This window comes from Budorcas taxicolor, chromosome 21, assembly GCF_023091745.1.
Source record: "Budorcas taxicolor isolate Tak-1 chromosome 21, Takin1.1, whole genome shotgun sequence".
In the NCBI taxonomy this organism is placed as follows: domain Eukaryota; kingdom Metazoa; phylum Chordata; class Mammalia; order Artiodactyla; family Bovidae; genus Budorcas; species Budorcas taxicolor.
Genome location: NC_068930.1, coordinates 48,022,475 through 48,044,909, shown reverse-complemented (window position 1 = coordinate 48,044,909; position 22,435 = coordinate 48,022,475). Strand labels below are relative to the sequence as shown.

At 40.1% G+C, this 22,435-nt stretch overlaps 1 protein-coding gene across 1 annotated transcript in view; it reads right to left on the bottom strand.

The window, feature by feature from the left end:
• NPAS3 (neuronal PAS domain protein 3) overlaps positions 1-22,435 on the bottom strand; it is a 963,361-nt gene that overhangs the window by 114,995 nt on the left and 825,931 nt on the right. Inside the window, exon 6 of the mRNA XM_052659608.1 lies at positions 13,590-13,764. Coding sequence (XP_052515568.1) covers positions 13,590-13,764 — 175 coding nt within the window. The remainder of the gene's footprint in view (positions 1-13,589; positions 13,765-22,435) is intronic.

Genomic DNA, 22,435 nt, shown 5'->3' with positions numbered 1-22,435 from the left:
AGCTAAATCTTTGGGTCATAAGCGGAACATGTTTTAGTAGGCTAGGCTCGGCAAACCCTTGGAGAGCAACACTGAGGTCCCGTCTAAGATAGGCTTGGGCTGTTTCCATGCTAGCCTTGGGAAAAGGGGAAGTCAGCAGGCCTATCTCAGTGCTGAGTCCAAAGTGGGATGGACCTCTGAGAACAGAATTACGCACCTCTGTCATGCTTTAAGAAAACTGAGTATACAAAAAAAAGTGAATCTGCAAAACGCAATCTGTTCATTAGAGAGACTGGAGGAAGGTAAATTATATATTTCCAAGAGAGTCTTTCCTCTTAAATGGATTCTTTCCAGAAGGACTCCATTTCAGGTGGTTTTTTGGAAGCATACCTTTGGGTACCGCAATCCATGCAGAATCTGGGCTCTTTAAGAGAGGAAACGGGAACAGTTTCCTCTGTGACAGTGAAGCCCAAATTCAAGCCTTGCAAGTTGGTGCAGGAGTCAACTGTGTCACCTCAGCCCTGGCCGGACTTTCCATAAGGAATAACTTCGGTAATAAGAGAATGCTTGGCTCAACAAAATGAATAATCATGACAACACTCAGAGCACTTATGTCGTGCCTGCTATTGTTCTAAGTATTTAAAATATGCTAACGACCCCATAAGGAATGTTAATGTTAATCCGTATGATGTTAAAACCAACAGGTGATTATTCCTACGTTATTCTCCAAACTTGTACTAGAGGGGCCAATGTTTTACAGTGGGAAACTGAGGCACATGTAAATTAATTAACCTGATCCAGGTCAAATTTCTCACAAGTGACAGAGACAGGAGGACCCTGTGCACTTCTCTATATTTGTGGCTGCTACAGAAATAGTATAAAAAGAATATCCTGCAGTTTGGGTTAGGGCTGTCATCTTTGTATATTATCATTTCTCAGTTATTTGAGTAACCTGCAAGTTAACCAGACAGTAGATTTTTAAAATCTATAATATGGGCAGTGCAGCTACTACAAATCAGAGAAAGCAGTGTAGGGACCGATGACCACCACCACACTGGGTCTCCTGTCCCGCCATCCTAACATGCTTGCTCTTGAATCCACACTCTTGTTCTTGTTTCCACACCAATGGTAGCTGGCTAAGGTTAGGAGGGGAGCAGTGAGCAGAACTCTGGGCAGCCATAACCGCACCCTTACACCAGAATCTGTTGGTGTATTGCTTTGGTGAGTGGGAAACCAGAGATCTGGGCTTTTGCTCTGCTTATTAAGTGAAGAATAGGGAAGACAGGGTGAAAGAGGAATGCAAGACCTGCCAATCAAAGCCCGGGGCTGTTCTAAAGCTGTGAAACTGGGAGCTGGCAGGTCTTGTCTTTTCAGTTAATTACTAGATTCATCTAGGAGCTCCCCTTTAGGAAAGCTTGAAGGGTATCCTGAAGACTGAGGAGAGCCACTTGGGAGAGTGACCAGAGGCAATGGATAGTTGAACCTCTGAGCTGAGAAGCCACACTGTGATCCTGCCTGCAAGGGATGCCCTGGAAGAGACTGGTGTGGATGAGAGGAGTGGCTTCTGGGGATCAGAAACAAGATCGAGGCCATCATGATGTGTTTCTGGGGTGTCTGTAGGAGTTTCTTTCTAAAAAAATGTTTTCCATAGTTGAACAAATGGGGAAAGGCTAGTTCAAACCAAAAAAAATAAAAAGACTTATTGATCACACACATTTCAAATCTTCGCTAAGTTAACGTTTATTGTTAATAGTCAATGAGACGATGTGCTATGAAGCTCTTTTCCTCAGCTCTTTTACCAGGGGTCATGGGGAGCATCTCACAGGGTAGTTATGATAAAGAAAGCATTTTTGGAAGTATTGGCTTAGAATCTGTGTCAGCTCTGCATTTTAAAAACCGAGACAGCCCAACGGGTCCCTTACAACCTGATGTAAAGATTTACCTATTGGTTATGAAGTGGAGACCTGGATCTTTCAACTGAATTTTTTCAACTGAAATCCTTTTGGTCAGGTGGTTTATGTGACTGTATATTCTGTGAGAACAAGGACCTTTTTAATAACTATCATATCTCAGGCTCTAGGATTGAGCTTGTTCAATGGGCATGCAATAAATAATGATGGGATGCTTGAGGAAATGAGTGAATGTTTTCCATACTTAGATGATTGCACTTTTGTTATTTTTACACTTTTGTATTACTTCTGTGAAATGGAAAGTATTGCCCTAAATACTGGTTACAGTTTAAATTCATTTTTATATTATCAATTCAATCAACTTCTATTTCATTTTGACTAGCAGTAATTTGGGAAGGGAGTTAATAGATAATTTTAATACTCTTGCGATGTCAACCAAGAGATGGTAGGACACAGGAAAGTACAGAGTTTTAATTTTTTGTGTCACCAGTTTCACCTTATGCTTTACTCATGTTTCTGTTTGGAGAGGACACCCCCTGACAAGTGAGAGGCACTGAGCCGCAGACTTTTTTTTACCAAAGGCACATGACATATTTTCATAAACTATAAAAAGGAACAGCTTTGAACCCTAAGGAAATTTGCATCTTAATGTGTGATGATAAATAGCATATGTAATTTTGTAATTTTTGAATATTTTCAGATTTTATTACCAATTGATACAAAGAATGGGAGTGGACAGATGGTGTCATTAACCCTAATCATGTGCAAGCTTGAGACTTGTATAATTTCTAGACTGTTAACCGTTAGCTCCTGGCTAAAGACTGACCGCAAGGTGTATTCCTACCTTTTTCTGTCTTCTATCTTAGTTTTAAATGGTCACTTCTTCCTTTGCAATAATTCTTCCCAAAGTCTACTCACTCACTTCTGGATTAAAGAAATGGCCCCTTGGATGGCTTCCTTCACTTTAAATCTGCTCTATTCAACACATCCTTCTTATTCTTGCAAAAATAAAGGCTTAGGGAATAAGTCCAGTCAATGTAAGTTACCAGTCAACAGCAATCAGCATAACATCAGGAAAACTAACAGAGCTGCCTAGGAAGGATGGAGAGTGTCCCCAGCTGCTTCATTTCAAAGCCTAGGCTATCCAGCTGCTAACTGTATGTCTTTTCCAAATTAAAAATGTTCTTCTCAGTTCTTTCATCTGTAAAATGGGAAGAATAATGGTGCCTTCTTCCTAGTACCTTGTGAGGAATGAGTGAGGTAGTGCATATTATGGTCTGAGCAGGGTGCTTGATACTTGGCAACCACGCAATGAATATTAGTAGTTATGCTGTGCAGGGATTCAGAGGGCATAGGTATTGTATAACATGCCCCTTAAGGGAGGAGCCTTCCAGATTCAAACTTTATTTTTGTATTTATAAGCTTTGAAATAATATTTTCATTGGGTCACTGCTCTGCTGGATGAGTTATACTCAGAATGTATAATGCCCATCTCAGATGCTTTTCCCTGGTACACTGGCTGCATTCTAGAAAAGCACGTATCTTTGCCTCCAGGAGGAAGACAGGGCTCCTTCCAGCCTCCTAAATGCAGCATCCTTACTCCCACTTTGTTCCTTGAGATGAGGCTCCTGGAAGATCATCTCTACCTCTTTGCCCTTGGGTTGGTTTTCATGAAGGTCTGACCTCCTTATCAAAGCCACCCACAGTCATTTAGCTTCTCCCTGAATTCTTACACAACTTGCAGATTTTATGTCTTCATTGAAGACAGAAGCAGGGTCATCCTTCTTTCTTCTCTTGTCATCTTCTTTCTTCTACCGACAATGATCAGTTACCTAAGGGCACGTGTCGTGTCTTCTTCCACTTGTGTTCTCGGTAAGCACCTAGCAGAGTACTCAAATCACATGGCCTGAGCTCAAATCCCAGGGCCACCGTCTACTCTGGTGTAGGGTAGCCATTTACCTTCTCTAATTTGTGGAGAGCCGTTTACCTTCTCTAATTAGGGATATTTTGAGAAATAAATTTCTTAAAACATGGCCACTCATGTAGTGGGAATATGTAGGTAAATATTATACAAGCTATTAATATCATCATTAATGTTATTAGAATATTTGCAATAAGTTTTACCTTGAGTAGAAGGTAAAAGAGTTTAATTTTCCAAAGCCAGCATTTCCTGAATTTTAGTTATCAGCACAGTGTAAGTGGAAATCAGTTTAGAAATCAGCACAGTATAAGTGGAAGGGAGGCAGTTTGGATTCACTTTCCCTTCAGAACACTCCTATAGAGCCAGAAAGATCAGTAGATAGGAATTATAGCAGGCTTTAAGAAAGGCTAATTAAACAAACAAAGAGGGAATGAGCCCTTAACAGTCTGCATCAAAGTTCCTGAGAGTCAGGGTCTGTATACGCCTGGGCATGTCAAAGCACCTTGCTCCCAAGGAAGCATTGTTTCTGGGCTGTTAATTTCAGGGTTACGTTTAAAACCCAAATAGTTCTGAAAAGACAGCCAACAGCAGTAGCTTATAATACAATGCTACCCTATCACACACCACCTTGCTCTGATTGTCATCATCATCACCCTCCTGCGCTGTGTTAATGATCTGTGCTCTTCATATGATGGTCAGCTCCTGGAAGGCAGGGAACTTCACCTTCTTTCTTCAGTGCTTTGTCTAATGTCTGACACATGACAAACACGCAGTGAACGGTTATTGAATAGTCTACACAATCCCGATTAGCAGATGGGTCTTGAATTTACTCTAGTGAATAACAACTAGAGAAAACACACAAGTTCTTCCTCTCTCAGGCTGGTTTTGTTAATTAATGGATGGGTTGATGTTTCCCATAGGTCCTAGGAAACCACGATTGTTTCATGAGAAGGTACCTTGAGGAGGCTCTGCTGACCTCCAATGGACCCCATTGTACTTCTTGCTCTTCTCCTGCTTGCCTTGGCAGACTGGTTCTGAAAGGAAGATGCTGCGTAGATCCGGACCCTGCATTGTCTTAAGGCAGGGCAGAGACCAAACACAGAGACAATTTAGGCTATGCTCCTGGTTAAGGAGACACGTAGCTAAGGTGAACCAAGAGACGCAGGGCTGAGTTTTGCCCATAATTGATTCGGATGCTACTGTTCATTGTGGCATAAGGAGTTTCAATGTAGGGATGAAGGAAGAGGAAAGGATTAGATGGATGTTTTTAATCCTCAGTTAGAGACTATATTTGAAAACAAATGATGTTTTAGCCCAATGATGTATGTGCGTAAGGGGATTGTTAGGTTACTCTCTGGACTTTAGAAGTCCCTTGGAGAAAATTCCTCTAGTTCTGTACCTACTAGGGTCCTATCTCCTTCTTCTATCTCATTCCTAGGCTTCTCACCTGTGCAACCCTAATACTATACGCTTTCCTCTCATTTTGGCTGCTAAACTAAACTGTGTGGTTTGGAGCAAGCCATTTAGAATTTCCATCACTTTCCCCCATCTATAAAATAAGGATAACACACTGACCTGCTCAGAGGGATTAGGGTGTGAATTAACTCCTATAATTAGTGGTTTCTGTGTTCTCCGTACACCAAGCAGGATATGAATGCTAGCCATTGTCACTGTGGCCTGAGTAGGCTCTGCTTCTTAAACTGTCCTTGGGAATAACTGCTTGGCAAAGAGCTGACAACTGGAAGTTGCAAACTTTACACAGAAGCAATATTTCCAGTATTTTCCCCAAGCAATCATGAGTAAATTGCTCACTAGGGGTGGAAATGGTTTCCAGCCAGTTCTGCCTCTTCTGATCTGTGCACCCTGCAAAGCTCAGTCAATGCCAGGTAACTGATCCTTCCTAAGTCTGCTGTTTGGTGAGATGAAGAATTCAGAATGGTATCATTTGGACAGGGGTGAAATTTCTGTGCAGTTGTATGTATTAAAAGCAAATAACTTGTGCTTTGTTCAAGGCAAGAGTAATAGAAATAGAATCTTTAATTTGTTAATATCCAATGATGAAAACAGCCACATTTTTTTTTTAATGGGGAAGAAAGATCATCTATTAACAACTTGTCTTGGCTTTCATTTTAGAAATGCTGAAATGTACCCCTTATCACCATAGGGAAAGGAAAGTCAAAATTATGACCTTGCAAGCTATATAAAACAACTGTTAAAAATAATGGGTTTAAAAAATTGATTTTCTGAACCTTCAATAGAAGGTTTAGGAAAATACGGTACATATAGGCCGAGTGAATCTACTGCGTATTCTGATAAGAGGCCTACACGACTATTATTGAACAAACCATTTGCTACTCTGTAAATACCATTATATTAATTTAGATTAATGCGGTTTTTTGAGTTGCTACCACTGTGATCTAAATTTTGGACGAGAACGTTAGTTTCAGGATGGCATACACAACTAGGCTAACATCTAGCATTTCTGGAAACAAAAGGGAGGCTGCCCTTCTGTAGGTATGTGAGTCACCAACATGGATCTTTCACAGGTTGGAGTGTCAAGACCCCAAGGATGCCCTGTGCTGCAGCTGTGCATTCTGGGAGCTGGCCTGGAAGGGATGCTGGGCCAGCATACCTGGTGGGAAGGAGGGAAATTTCCCTTATTTTCTTTAGCTCCCTTAGGCAATATCCTAGAAGTACATATACGGTTACTTTGCAAATATTCTCATCATACACAGACAAGTACACAGAAGTGGGAGCAAACTCAAATGAAGGTTCTAAGTGTTCCTAGGCCTTGTATACCAGAAAGCACTGGAGAAATGTATTCTCTTCTGTGGCAGCTGTATAGTTTATCTGGGGATAGAGGAGACATCTAAGAAAAGCCTACTTCCTGCAGGAAAAGGTGGTACTACATCTTTTCTTGAGGCAAAAGAGGAATTCTGAGTTTGGCAGGGCATTCCCTGTAACAGTACTGGCTTTGTTTCTGGAGAGTATGCATCATCTTCACTCAGGAATGGCAAAAGATAGTTTCTATTTCATTTCAAAATAAGGATGGCATTGCTAAGGAAAATGCATCATTTGGCCTACATAATTTTTGGATAAAAGCTGAGTTTATCAGTACAGGATGATCGCTTTGGTTTATGGAACAAATTCCTTTCTGTTAGACTGCTTTCTGACTATTAGATTTGACACAAACATGTGCACACGGGTATTAATAGGAGTCAGGCCAGTTCGGAGGTAATCATGAACTTGTCTTGATCTTTGCTACAGCTACAGTGGAGATGCATTTCATATTCAATCCATCAGAGATAACCGTAGTACATTGTCTGGTGGATTTATTTTTGCTTATATTGTATGAATATGGAAAGGCATTAAATGTGTGTTTACAGTTTGATAAACATTCAACATAAATTATACATTTTAATTTCATTTATTAGTTGGGGACTATGGAAAGCAGGGATTTCATTGCATACAAACTGCCATTCAGATTGAAGGATTAGCAGTTTCTTGAAAAAGGTAGACTAATTGTAAGGACAGAATTCATTTCTGTCCCAAGTGAGTCCTTGCATGGTTTGTAGTTGGAGCTTTAGAAAGGCCAAAGGAGAGGACAGCTCATCCTCACGACGACATAGTTCGCATTTTACACTTCCTGTGGATCCAACATTGTCATCATGAATAAATCTAGTGCTAATAAACCTCCTATCGTTTGACAAGTTGAATATTGTAGTTACCACACAAATTATCAAGCTCTATGTATGTCTCAAAGAACTTGGCCTGATCTTTTAGCATTAGCATGCAGAGTGGTCTCCATGATATTATCTTACCATATAATGAATCCAAAAATCTCACAGAGATGAATGGTGATAACATAATTCCAGAAAGTTGCCACTCTATATGTAGAAATATATTGGCAATAAAAACCAGTCACTGTGTGCCTTTCCCCAGTAGGGGATCTCTCACTTTTCTTTGATTTCTAAAGGCTTCAGATCAATAACTGGAGTGACATTATTAACAGCTCCCTCAGCACCTTGGCCAGCGCTAATATTAAATCCATTACACCTTCTGTTTGACATTTGCAGTACAGCAGAAAGTGCTGTAGATACAGTCCCACTGTCTGGGGACTGAGGTTGGATGTGGGGTTAGTTAGATGGTTTCCTTTGCCTGACTTCTAAATTCAGTTCATTGATAGGAAACGTAAACCAATACAAAAAAAAAAAGAAAATCAGAGAACCATCCCCTCTCAACCCAACACTATACTAGATGGAATATAGTGCACCCATAAAACTATACTTATATCTCATATCTACACAGCTTTGGAAATACAATATTGATCTGATCCTCAGATACATTTTTACATTCTGTATTGTTATTCCTAATCATTTTTTCTTTTAATTATATCACGTATTATGAAAATTGTCTAATGAATGCAGAGGAATTGAGTTCCTGCAGATATGGGAGCTGATCGAATTTCCCATAGTGCAGGGGCATATGTAGAAAATACAGATTATTTCTATTCAGGTAGGCATGCAACTGCTTCCATTTTGCTTGCCTTTAAAATACTCAGGATGTCGTAGAGTAGGCGTAACAGCATAGAGATCATACTGCTAACCATCATTATCTTAACAGTCTAGATGTGCTGAAACTATAGACAGAACGCAGTCAGCTTTCCTTGCAGACAACTGATGGTTAACCATGTTGCTGTAGTTAGTCTTTTCACTGAGAGTACTGTCTCATACATTTTGCTAACTTGTCTAAACTTGGGTACAGTACTGTGAGCTTGCACCCATTCAATGGGCAGCAAAATCTCTGGTGCTGGCTGAATTCCCTCCCAGGCATGACCCAGGTATGTTACTCCTGACAGTGGTCCTACGGCTAGGAGTTGATTGTTAGAAGGAAACAGACCACTGGAGACAGAAGGGAAATTCTGTGTTAAAGCGAGGAACATGACAGGGAAAGTGGCCTGTGAGGTTAAGTGAGAGAACGCAGGCTATTAGAGGCATGTATGTTATAGTTTTATTTTAGTCAAACAGAGAAAATCCCACCACATAACTATATATGTCTACATATTTACAGCAACAAAATCTAGAAGGATATCCAGTGTATAAGAACAGTGGTTATTTTGGGGTAGGGTAGGTAGGTCTTTATTCTTTGTTGTCTGCATTCTCGGAACTTTTTCACAATGGGCATGAATTTTATAACTGGAAAAATATCAAGATATTTTAATAAGAAAAAGGAGGGAGTAAAACACAACAATTTGATGGCCCGAACTAAGGAATAGAAACTCTTTGCTTTCCAAACAGGGAGATTTTTCAAGTACCTCCAGGATTTCTTTAAAGAGCTGCTTTTCTGTTTATTAAGCATATAAAATATGTGACACTGAAATTTATTTTTTTAAAAAAGGATAAGGTTCATAATGCCAGGATTATAGCTAATTGTTAAGAGGGATGAAAAGATACAAACAGAATTACAAAAGCAGACTGAGCCATGTAAGCCTCATGTTCCGGAAGTTCTTCCCAGCCCCCCTCCACCCCCACTACCCCAAACCCCACAGGAGCAGAGGAAAGGCTGTGGACAGGACAGAGCAAGCCCTTCAGGAATGCTTGGATGAAGCCTTAAAGAGGCACCCTAGAACTTTTTAAAGTAGACACTTGTTTATTTCTCTTCTGCCTGCCTTAAAATTTCCCTAAAAGAAATATCATATTTATAGCATATTAAACTATTAATGAATGTGCATACATATAAAATATTTATTTTTGTTTGCTGTCCCATCAACAGATTTTTTTTTTTTATCCTCATTATCTTGAGATTACTTTAAGACAAGACAGTCACAGGACTGGCAGTTCAAAGAAATAGAATTCCTATTATGGCACAGGATCACTGCCTCTTAGGCTGGTTTAGTCACTTATTTCCTTTTTATTATAATGCCAAATGTTATTTAGATTTCAGTCACTTAGTAATGCTACACTGAACACATCAGGGCTCCTGAAAAATTCCATACCTACTAGTCCCTTCATTTTCATAATCACCACATATTGATATCCATTTTCCAACCAAATTACACTACCATTTAAGCAAGAATCAGTGTTTTATCAGAGTTGAAAAGATTATGATGTAGTGAACAAGTCTTCAAAAATGTTCTTTGGTGTTATTAAGAATTAGAAAATCTTGTTAAAATTCTTTCAGCTTTTAAGAAACATAAGCAGCTTTGGGATGTAGTGCCTGACATGGACTTTTAAAGTAATTCCCCTGGAGCAATGATCTGCGCTAGTGAAGATATTTAGTTAAAGGTAGCATCCTACACTGCCTTTCAGTATTTGAGCAGTCTATCTAATTGCCTTTTTAAGCCGAAGATTGCAAATAACCAACACTAGAGAATTTTAAAGCAAAGCCAGTTTAACATTCTCTAATGGTGAGAAATACACTTTTCAGCAAGGAAGAGACAGTTCCTATGAGATTGTTGCTAACAAGCCCAAGTTGTTAAGCAATGTGCAAAGCAGGGTTTTCCATTATATCTGTTAGGGTGGCTGGGGGTGGGGAGGGGAAGAAACCCAGGTAAATTTTCAGTTACACTTTAAGGATAACTGACAGAGTCACTTTAAAGGAGTTAGTTATTTTTCTGATAGCCAGAATTAAAGAATGCTAAGTGAGACTGAAGGAGATCAGCCCTGGGATTTCTTTGGAGGGAATGATGCTGAAGCTGAAACTCCAGTACTTTGGCCACCTCATGCGAAGAGTTGACTCATTGGAAAAGAGTCTGATGCTGGGAGGGATTGGGGGCAGGAGGAGAAGGGGACGACAGAGGATGAGATGGCTGGATGGCATCACGGACTCGATGGACGCGAGTCTGAGTGAACTCCGGGAGTTGGTGATGGACAGGGAGGCCTGGCGTGTTGCGATTCATGGGGTCGCAAAGAGTCGGTCACGACTGAGCTACTGAACTGAACTAAGTGAGACTGAAGCACATCCTAGTGCTTCAGCAGGCATGGGGTTTATCAGAGTTTTCATATTTAATCTTAAACCAGTTTGATTTGACTCTAATTTTGGATTTCCTAGTAGAATTGGTTTATAGGCTGTGGATTTTTTTTTTTCCTTCTCTTTTAAGGGACAAGTCACCCTTAACATGTGTTTAGGGAAGACATCAAGTTCAATATGAATCAACAGTGGGATCTGGCTGCCAAAAGGACCTACATCAACCCTGGACTGAATAAACAGTACAGTAGCCTAAACTGAGAAAGGGGACAGTTCCTTTGCTTTGTACTGGTCACAATACATCTAGAGGCTTCACTCAGCTCTCAGAACCCTGTTTTTAGAGGGCCACCAACTAATGGAAGCACAGCCAGGAGGATGGCTAGGATGGTGAGGGTCTTAGTACCATGCCATTAAATAATGCTTGCAGAATGAGGGCAGTTTGACTTGAAAAGGAGTAGGAAGGAGGGAGGAAGAATTTGGTGAACCTGACTTTGTATATTTGAGAGGCTCTGAAGGGGAGGAAGGTGTCAATCTGAAATGTCCCAGAGGGCAGACCTGGGGTGGGTGGGGGCAGGGTAGGAGAATTGGAGCAAAGTAGGAGAAGGCAATGGCACCCACTCCAGCACTCTTGCCTGGAAAATCCCATGGATGGAGGAGCCTGGTGGGCTGCAGTCCATGGGGTCGCTAGGAGTCGGACACGACTGAGCGACTTCCCTTTCACTTTTCACTTTCATGCATTGGAGAAGGACACGGCAACCCACTCCAGTGTTCTTGCCTGGAGAATCCCAGGGACGGGGGAGCCTGGTGGGCTGCTGTCTATGGGGTCGCACAGAGTCGGACACGACTGAAGCAACTTAGCAGTAGCAGCAGCAGGTTGGCTCCATATTAGGAATAACTTTCTATTAGAGCTGCTCACCAATGGAGTGGGAAGCCTTGTATGTTCCATAGATTCTTGTTAGGAATGAGTTTCAGCAGAGATTAGAAGAGCATCTGTCGGTTTTGCTGGAAAGGATGGTTGCATAACTTGGAGGTTGGATTAAAGGACTGTTGAAGACTCTTGTTAACTTGAGGCTTTGTGATTCAGGGAAACGAAGCCCACTTTTTCAAGGTCTTTGTTCATACTGAGGTTTATAAACTTGATTTCTTACATACTGAGTGTTTTAAGAGTCATGATCAACCCTGGTTTCCCAGTGTAACTCCAGAATGGAGTAGAAAACTATTTTCATGTACTGCTTCTCAAATATACCCAGATATGAACATTCTAAGGACTGAAAAGCAGGCCCAGTGATCTCACTGACATTGTCTACAGTGAAATCAGTGAGGTATGGGACAAGAGTATATGACTCCCTTGACCTCTGGAACAAAATTATTTTTATCTTTAAATGGTAAGGAGCAGTCTTAAATACTCTTTTCTCATGGATGGGACTCACTGGAGAAGGAATGATCCCCACTCAAAAGCTAGAAAATAATGCCCTAGAAGCTTCAGTTAACTTAAATGGGGAAACACACATTGATTCTAGAAGGACTTAACATATTTCCCAAAGAGGTAAACATATATTTTCCCTTCTGTGTGAGCAAACATGCTGTGATTATTTCTAAGCAGATCAAATTATTTTCTTGGAAATGTGTAGAGTTATTTTAAGGTTAATCCAAAGGTAGGGTTTTGTTTTTTTTCTTTTTTCCTTTTTCTCTTTCACAAAATGCTTTTGTTTTGTGAATCTGTTTTAAAACAACATATCAAGCAAAGCACAAACATCTTTAGAGGGCAAAAATAATTTCCCAAGTAAGCAAATAAAACTTTGCACTTCAAATCAGGCCTTGATTCATTAAAAATCTTAAACTTCTCATGAGAAAAATTAACATTTAAACCACTGCTGCTTGGCCAAGCACTCCACCACACAAGAATATGAAATATCTCCTCTAAAAAAGTACAAAAAGGACAAAACCACAAATGTGGAACTTCAATTAATTTAAAGCCCCAATCAGCAAAGAATAAATCCTTCGCAGATCTAATTACCAGCGCTCTCGGAAGACCCAGGCCGACCAGCCAATCTTCCCCGTGTTTGAACAGCTTGATGAACTAGGGGACTGATGGATATCAAGTCATTTTGTTTAATTTATAAATGGATTTTCCCCTAATACTTAAATTATCATCAGTACAACACAATGAAAATGGGAACATTCTGAATGCAAAGTCTATAAGAGTCCTGGAAGGAATCCCAATGAGGAATGTCACCTCTGTTCATTCCTCTATACAATTGATCTAATTAAATACTGAGGGTGGAAAGGCAGTTTAAAATGTAGCCATTTCTGTTTTCTTTTTAGCCTTAATTTATCTGTTCACATCTTTCAAGTACCTTCTGATGTTTAAAAAAAAAAAAAAGAAAAAGAAACTGAGATTTCTGCAAGCCCCTAATACCTTTAATTCTCCACAAGCTAATATTCAAAAGTCTTTGCCATCGATTTTGCTGAATAATAAATAAATGCATTACATTTAGCCATGGTAACAATGAAAGGCAGAGGGCTTTCCAAATCTGAACCTTTTCCCTCCATTAATTTGAAAAAGAATCTAAAGGAACTGGTACCTTCTGTGCATTTTGTTCACCTGAAATTAGATCTCTGGATTATACTTATTAAAATGTCTTCTTATTTTCAAATCTCTTCCTTACTTAATTACTGCCCAGGACAGAAAGCTGCATGGAATTGTTAAATACCATTAGACCTATTTGTAGTCTCTTCACACTGGCAACTTGAGTGCAATCATTGGCAAAGGTCCTGCCCACCAACCCTCACGTTGGGATTGCAAGTCCCACCTGGCTCGGGGGTCTCCGACTGGGAGGAGGAAGATGCTGAGCTGGCTCCATCTTCAGCGGTACCCTGTGAGAGGAGACCCCGCCCAGGCGGGAGCTTCATGCCCAGCTGCTCCGCCATCTCCACGTGGTCCCCGGGGTGGACATAGTCAAAGACACTGCTGCCTGTCAGCTCCACCTAGAGGGGAAGGGGAAGAGGGGAGAAGAAAGTTGTCACAGGCTTTTCACTTTCAAATCCAGCCCCCACTGCGATTCAGCTTCTGAGCAGGAAAGGAACTCTATGAAGCCTCCAGAAACGATTCTTGTCCTGAGTCTTTACCCTCACATGCTTAAGGATTCTTGAAATTGAAAGTTGTTGTTGTTATTGTTTTTTACCCCCACACATATTTATTTAGCATGTTTAGCCCAGTTTTTTCTCATACACTGTTGTTTGCATAAAGCCAAAATATTCTGTGAAATGAGGATGAGTCTGCCTGAGTTCAGCTGTTTTACTCACGCACCACCAAATACTTGCGTGTTTGGTGTCAACCGGATGACTGACTGAATTCCACTGTTTTCTTATCGAAAAGTTTGAGCTTTGTATAGAAACAGCCAGAGATAGCCAAAGAGGATTTTCCTTAAAATACACAGAGTTCAAGGATGCATATTTATACACATTGGCTTATTTCTATGTAAATTTAAATGGAAGACGTGCTGCTTACAAATATATGCAAAGGCCTAATGTTTTCATTAAATATTACTCATTAGCTCTGTAATCATATGGAGAATTTTCCATGCAAAAGAGGTCAGCTGGGGTCTGAAGCAGCTATTTTTTTTCTTCTGCTGTTATCAGCGTGTTTTGCCTTCAGTCTAATAAAATACATGGTACAAATCTCCTTGAGGGCTTTAAAGAAAAAGTTTTCTTTTGTATACTCTTTGTAGGAGGCTGACATGAAAGGTAGAGAATGAATATCAAAGATTGGAAGAGGGCCAGCCTGGAATGGAAGCACCCTGCTCACTGTGCTGTCTAAGGGGGGCAGAAGTCGCTGGTAAGGACTGGCCTTACCTCTGTACCCTTCTGATGCTATCACTCTTACTTCTTTCCAAGAATAGCAATAATGGTCCTAAAATGATGTAGCTGGTTATAGGTACTGTGACAGCAAGAGATGTGTTAGCAGCAGAACAAGAAAAAGCTCTTTCCCGGGTCACTAATGGCTTTCCCATTCCTCTGGAGTTTAATGGTCTCAGGCCAGCTATGATGCACCACAGAAACTGCCAGAAGTTCAGACTGTCGCTAGTTTCTTGGTGGATGTTTACCTAGACTGTTTCCTACCTCAACTTGCCTTTCCTGGATCATTTGCAGCATCCTTCCAAATTCCCCGAGTGCCTGCCCTCTTTTTCCTGCCGAAAAGGAAGACTGTGCTGGTGGTGGGCATATTGTCACAGAGAGCGGAATGTTCAGAGCAATTATTATCCCCAGAACTCCAAGCCCTGGTAAAATGATCACATCGAACTCCCAGACACCATCTGATTAAAATCTTAACAGTCGACACATCTTCAACATCTATCAACTAACAGAAGTAGAGCCAGAAAAATGGGAGGCTAAATTCAGTTTGGTTAATAGCTATTCCTGAAACAGGCGTGTATAACTTTTACCGAAAATGAGGTACTTTCTCTTTACTATTAAATTACACTCTCCTGTATTACCCGACTCCTGACTCTATCATTTTACAATAACGATTCCCTCCATTTTGATACTGTTACAGAGCATAAATCAGGATTCATAAGTGAGCGGTTCCTACCCTCTGGGAGGGAGGGATTACATGGAAATAATCCCTTTAATGTGCGCCTTGCCTCTAAGCATTTCACACAGCAATAAATGGGTAAACTGACTTTGAGCAATTAAGAAATTAAATGAAACTAATAAAATGTGTGCTTTAATATTTCTTGATGGTGATTTTGTTTGGGGATTAGCGAGTTCGAGGAAGTCACTCTCATTTTGCGTGGCATCCAATCGCAGCACTTGAATAACTATTTCTGTCACTTTTCTCAAACTCTGATTCCTTCTTTAATACCGCAGAGTGCCTGTTGGCATAGACCAGATTGTGATAAGATGACAACACAGGTGGGAGACGTAATGGATTTTTTTTAGGGGCGCTGGGTCTTGAATATTCATGGGAGCCAGTCATATGGTGAGGAAGCACAGCCCGCTGTCTCCACAGCGTGGTTTACTTAGACATGGAGTTGCTTTCTTTCCACAAAATGATGTCCCGAGCATAGCACATCCAGAGCCAGACTGAGTCACAGTGGGTAGTGGTCCGTTATGACACAGGGAAGACTCTCCTTCGGTTTCTCGAGGTCTGTGACAGGGTCACATTCTCAGTGCCAGTCCCTCCATCCTATGTGATGCTTTGGGGTATCTTGGTAGAGAAGTCTGACCCTGTCATAGTCTTCATGAGTGGACAGTGATAAAGGCCACACAGTATAGAGGAAAGCATAAAATAGCTGGAGTTATAAATTGACTTGGAGATCAGAATCTTTTCCTCCTTTGCTGTGTGACCTCAGACAACTCACTTAACCTCTCTGAGCTTCAGTTTCCTATTCTGCAAGTGGCAGTCTTGCTGCTCTGCAGGACTCTGGGGAAAGGGAAGTACCACTCACATTGTATTCCACACGGATGGCACCACTGTGGAATGGTGCAACGCAGTGGCCTGAGCTCTGGGATGGAAGCAAGACTTACATTACCTGCCTCACAGCCTAAGTTCGAAAATCCGATGAAACCACGCAGAGGAAATTGCCTTGTGGGATAAATAAGCACTACCAAATGCCTGCTCTTGTTGCTGCTGTTTGGTGGCTAAGAATGGATGGCAGGCACATATATTCCTGTGCAGCTGTGATGAAGAATTGTTTAGGGTTTGTGTGGTCACTTTGGAACATCTCTATTCAGCAGAGGGTACAGACAGTGTGCTCTGAGCTTCGACTATAGCAATAACAATGTTAGCAACTACCTACCACTACATGCGTGTACCTTTCATACTTTCTCTGACTAATTCTCATAACAATCTTTGAACTGGTATGATGGTTCCTATTTTACAGAAGAAGAATTAGAATATACAAAAGGCCAGTCATTGGCTAAAGGCGGCTTGACTCAACCTATCACTTCTCTGGTAGCACCTCTGCAGTCAGAGTGGCTGAGCAGGGACAACTGAGCTCCTCTGTCCTGTAGCCTTTTATTTAGGAGAGAACACTTTTGTTCAGGGGAAAACACTGGGTGCCGTGGAGGGAGGAGGCTGAGAGCAAACAGACTGGCAATCCCCTGGGCTAAGGATGCTCTGCCATTGGACTCTTGGGCCAAAAGAAGGCATGAAAGCAGGTGTACTAAACTGAAGTAGACGCGGGGATAGACGGAAGTCTACTTATATATAGGCCTTGAGTCATCATTATCATCACATTTGTCTATCACTTTCAACATTTCTCATAGTGTTTTCACTTCACTTAATTAGATGTTAGGGCTGGAAGAGACCTGAAAGACATCTAAATCTACTGATACCTCCCTTATTTAATAGGGGAAAACTTCCCAGTTTTGAGAAGTTGAAATGCTTATTCAAGTTTACCCAGGTGTTTAGTGGGCAGGCTATATAAACCCTTACTGGCTCATTCATTTTTTTTTTTTTTAAACTAAACCCTGTGTGACTTGTTACTCTCTCTTATGAAGATTGCCTTGGTAAGATGGACTTGGAACTCACCTGCCACTAAATTATGTGCCTCAAAATAGACTGCAGAAACTAAGACTAGGGATTTTTTACTTGATGAGCAGACGTTACTTTGTTGTGTGCTTGAAGCAGAAAAAAATTAACAGGGCTTCTATCCTATATTACTATAGTTAGGTACTCCAGATTTCCAGTTACCAACTCTTGAAAATTTTTGCCCACTGACAACTGGGACTAGTGTCTTATACATAGTAGGTCAATCACAAATGTTTGCTGAATGAATAAAAGATGGATATTTAGGCTTTAAAAATTTGCTATATTTGTGCTTGATTTGGACAAGTTTAGGTTGGTTCCTTTTATTATTTCTAGTATTATTATTATAACATTTTCTATTCTAAAGTGAATTACAATATAGCATCTGAATATACTCTTTCCCTCCAAATTTTTGCCATACATATTGAGACCTATAACTTTTTCTGTAGAAGTCAACTGAGTTTAGCTAAAGATAGGATTTTTTTCTTTACATTAAAAAACAAATTATTGGAGGATAATTGCTTTACAATGTGTTGGTTTCTGCTGTACAACAATGTGAATCAGACATAACTATATGTATATCTCCTCTCCCTCTTGAGTGTCCCTCCAACTCCCTCCATCCCACCCCCTCTAGGTCATTACAGAGCGCCATGCTGGGCTCCCTTAAAGTAGCTTCCCACTAGCTGTGTATTTTACAGATAGTAGCATGTATATGGGCTTCCCTGGTGGCTCAGTGGTAAGGAATCTGCCTGCAGTGCAGGAGACATGGGTTTGATCCCTGGGTTGGGAAGATCCCCTGGAGGAGGGCATGGCAATCCACTCCAGTTTTCTTGCCCGGAGAATCCCATAGACAGAGGAGCCTGGCTGGCTACAGTCCATGGGGTCGCAAAGAGTTGGACACGACTGAAATGACTTAGCGCACATGCGGTGTGTATGTCAATGCTACTTTCCCAATTCATCCCATCCTCTCCTTCACCAGCTGTGACCATGAGTTCATTTCCTATGTCTGAGTCCCCATTCCTTCCCTATAGATAGGCTCATCAGTACCGTTTTTCTAGATTCCATATATGTACTTTAATATACTATATTTGTTTTTCTTTTTCTGACTTATGATGATAGGATTTTATAAGTGCTGAGAAAGAGCAGGTTTCAAGGAACTTTGAAAGATAATAAGGTCATCTTTTATAATTTTTTCCCCTGTCTATGACAGAACTGTGGTTAGTTGGCTAGTTCATTTGTTCCTTATCTGACTTTTCACAAACTTTCATAAAAATTATTATTTCTTAATTATCTCTTCAAATCACCGATAGTAGAAATTGAGAAATTCCACTTTAAACTGGTTATTGGTCCTATCTTTGATCTAGATTCTGACCTACGTAATGGAATGGTATAGCATTTTCCCCCTAATACTGTGTTCTGGTTGGTACAAACATGAGAACCTCTTCATTTTATAGTAAATTCAGTCATTTTATATGGTAATATAAAAAAATGAGCAAACATATTCTGTTTACTAAACTTAAGGCACAGATCCATGCAAAATGGAATTGTTGCCCTAGCACAAGAAGAGAATTTGCTGACTTGGTCCACCTAGGTGAGTGACTCTAAAATAAAAATTCTCTCCCTGTTCGCTTAGTGTGTTAGAAGATAGCTGAGATTGTATATGGGGCTGGAGATAGGTGATGAGTAATAAGCAGTCATATCCAGAAACAGCTCTGTTGCAACTCCTTTCTCTCTGCCTTTCCCCACTCAAAGCTATCAAAGTTCCTCCAGGATAAGCCATAGCTACTAGCGCCATCACACACAAGGGTATAATCAAGCTAAACCACCTGGCCTTCCTCAAATTTGTTTCACATTCTATTAGCTTGCATGCAGTTTGCACACTAGACACAGTTGATTTGGTACCTCTGAAGTTTCCTGGAAAAAAAAAAAGTAAATATATTATACAGTGGTTTGTGTTGACTTTTCCAGGTCGGGTCATTGTCCCCCTGCTGGTGGATAGGACAGGGGACTAATTTGTCTTTTTCCTGCATCAAGCGAGCAAGTCAATAGCCTTTGCCTGGCCCCCTGGGGTGAGCAAATACTTTTTAACTACAGCAATGTACCAACAGTGCAAATCAGTGAATTCATAACTCCTTTGATTGAAAGGGTTTGCCACAAATGAGAAGCAGGCAGCAATTCTGCTAGTCATCTTCATACTGGAATAACTTAAGAGGGTAGGTACTTTGATAAAGCAAGATGATAAAACTGATTTCTTTCTTTCAATATATTTCAGTCTTAGGAATCATACAAAGTTCATTCTTAGCATGTAAAAATGTCATCAAATCTGCCGTTTAAGGTGGAATTTCTTAGATCATTTGGAAGATGATACTTTTTGGGGGTAGATTTCTTGAGGGCATTAAGATTACTGAGGGGACTCAAGGGTACTACTGGTTAAGCCCTTTATCAGGAGTCCTTTTGCAGCCAGGCCTGTTTCCACAGAGGACACCTGCTGTATTTGGATAGAAGGCCATGCCTGAGAGGGGACTGTGTTAGTGGCAAGTGGTTTGGAAACATAACTGCCAGGAGACTCTGAGATCATGGTTAGAAAATCCTGACCCAGGACAAGACAGGAATTCTATCTCGCCTCAGCAAATTAGGATTTGTAGGGCTTCTTTTTTTGGGGGGGTCACATTTATATTATTGAGAGATAACAAAGTGATAAAAGAATAAAATATAATAAGATGTGATAGCTTGATTAGCATAGGTTTTCTTAGGATTTACTGGTATCTTAATGCCATCTTCATAACTTCTTACGTGTTGCAGAAACTCTACTGAATATTTATGAACTGTTTTGACAGAAACTTGATGTTCTTTACAGCTCTGTCTCATTCTATGTATTTGCTGACTTATCTGAAGAAAAACACATAAAAGCCTTGGGTCTGTTACAGAAATACGTGTATAAATTAGTAGAACAAGAAGAAAGAAAGATTTTATATCAGAACGATGAGGCAGAATGAAAAATTCTTCCAGTGTCATCAAATAAGAAATGAATCCACTCTCTGCTCACAGATATGTTAACAGAGCCTTCCCTTAGAAGAATCTGAGCTAAAAGATACCATACCATGTGTTTATTTTATCTTCAGAAATAAACATTTCAACTCCTGTGGGACTCAGTGAGGCCAAGTTCTTTTTCTTTTTTTCTATGTTTCTATATTGTATTTTCTATAACCGTTGGAGTACCTGACCTGAGAATTTGCAGCCACAGTATCCAAAGAGAATACTGGATAACCAGTTCTGAACTTTGATTAACAAGTGTCAGAAGATACTTTGAGTGGACTTAGTTCTCAGAGAGGAAAGGGGAAAAGGCAGGCTGTTGAAGAAATGCAACAAAAGAAGAAATAAAGAACAAATGGCAGATACAGATTCAAATATATGTTACCTGGAACAGCTCTGCGTCCATGGCGATCACTACCGATAGCTAAGTAGATCAGGCAACAATCAACACCAATTGCTACATTTTCAAGAGTGTTGGATGGGTCATTCCAGAGACTCAGAATCCAATCGAGCATATTTAAGTACTTCTAGAAGTATTCTATGTACAAAATAGATCCAGATTTTGAAGTATTCCCCACCCCTATTTTTTTCTTTTCTGTTGAAGAAATAAATTATATGCTGAATTTCATTTTTTCTTGTTATCATGGTTCAGGTATTTCTCCATCACCTCACATTATGGAAGCACTAGTTTTAGAATAGTTTTAATATGTCAATATCCTTTTCCTTTCAATAAGAGACACCAGTTAAAAGAACTTAGAGAATGCTGTAATACCGAGGGGACATTACATTACATGCATGAATCCTGGGATTTGTGAAAGTGACTAAATCAAGAAATTGTAAAGCCTTGTTTTACAAGGTTCCTATAGTTCTGAAGTTTCAAAATGTCTGTAGGGGAGAAAAGGCCAACTTTATATTATTTATCACAGTGCTGGAAAGAAAAAAGGATGTAATTGGAGGTTACATCATTGTAAAAAGTGAAATAATGCCAAGAAAGAAGCATTAACCATCTTAAAAGTGACTGAAGTCAAATCTCCCCTCTCTGAAGATCAAATGAATAGTAAGATGTCACTTTCAAAGCTTCTTCATTATGTTGGTGGTAAGGAGAGCAATCAACATAAAATACTTGATATTAGCATAGTTAATCCATTATCCTCAAATTTTACATGGTTCAATATTTGTCGTTTAAATCTGGATACACACTGAGAGGCATGATATGCATAGCCAGACTTCAGTATCAATATATCTCAATTTTTGTTTGTTTTTGTTATTCTCCGAGTGAATTTTATCTACCTTTTTCTTTTTTTGGTCATGGGAGAAAGAAAAAGTAGAAAATGCTTGTAAATTTAAATTGAAATTTGAATCTTTCCCTGAGTCTGAACAGCCCTTTTATTTTAAAACAAGGTAAATGGATAAGGAAAGCAATAGTAATTACTGGGTTGACTTTTCCATTTGGTTTTTGAAAGATATACAGGTTATTTAATTTTTTTCTAGTTGCACTAAAATAATATGGTTTATATGACTAAAACTTTAAGATTGTCTAGAACACACAAATAATAATATACACAAGTAATAATCATAAAATATACACAGCATGTGTTAGTCACTCAGTCATGTCTGATTCTTTGTAACCCCATGGATTGTGGCCTGCCAGGCTCTCTTGTCCATGGAGTTCTCCAGGCAAGAATACTGGAGTGGGTTGCCATTTTCTTCTCCAAATAAAACACATACAAATAATACAATTAATCATTCCTGATAGTTTTTTAAGGGGTTATCCTATGATACTTTGCCAGCAAAGGTACATATAGTCAAAGCTATGGTTTTTCCAATAGTCATGTATGGATGTGAGAGTTGGACCATAAAGAGGGCTGAGCACTGAAGAACTGATGCTTTTGATCTGTGGTGTTGGAAAAGACTCTTCAGAGTTGCTAGGACTGCAAGAAGGTCAAGCCAGACAATCCTAAAAATAGTCAACCCTGAATATTCACTGGAAGGACTGATGCTGAAGCTGAAGCTCCAATACTTTGGCCACCTGATGTGAAGAGCCAACTCACTGGAAAAGACCCTGATGCTGGGAAAGATTGAGGGCAAGAGGAG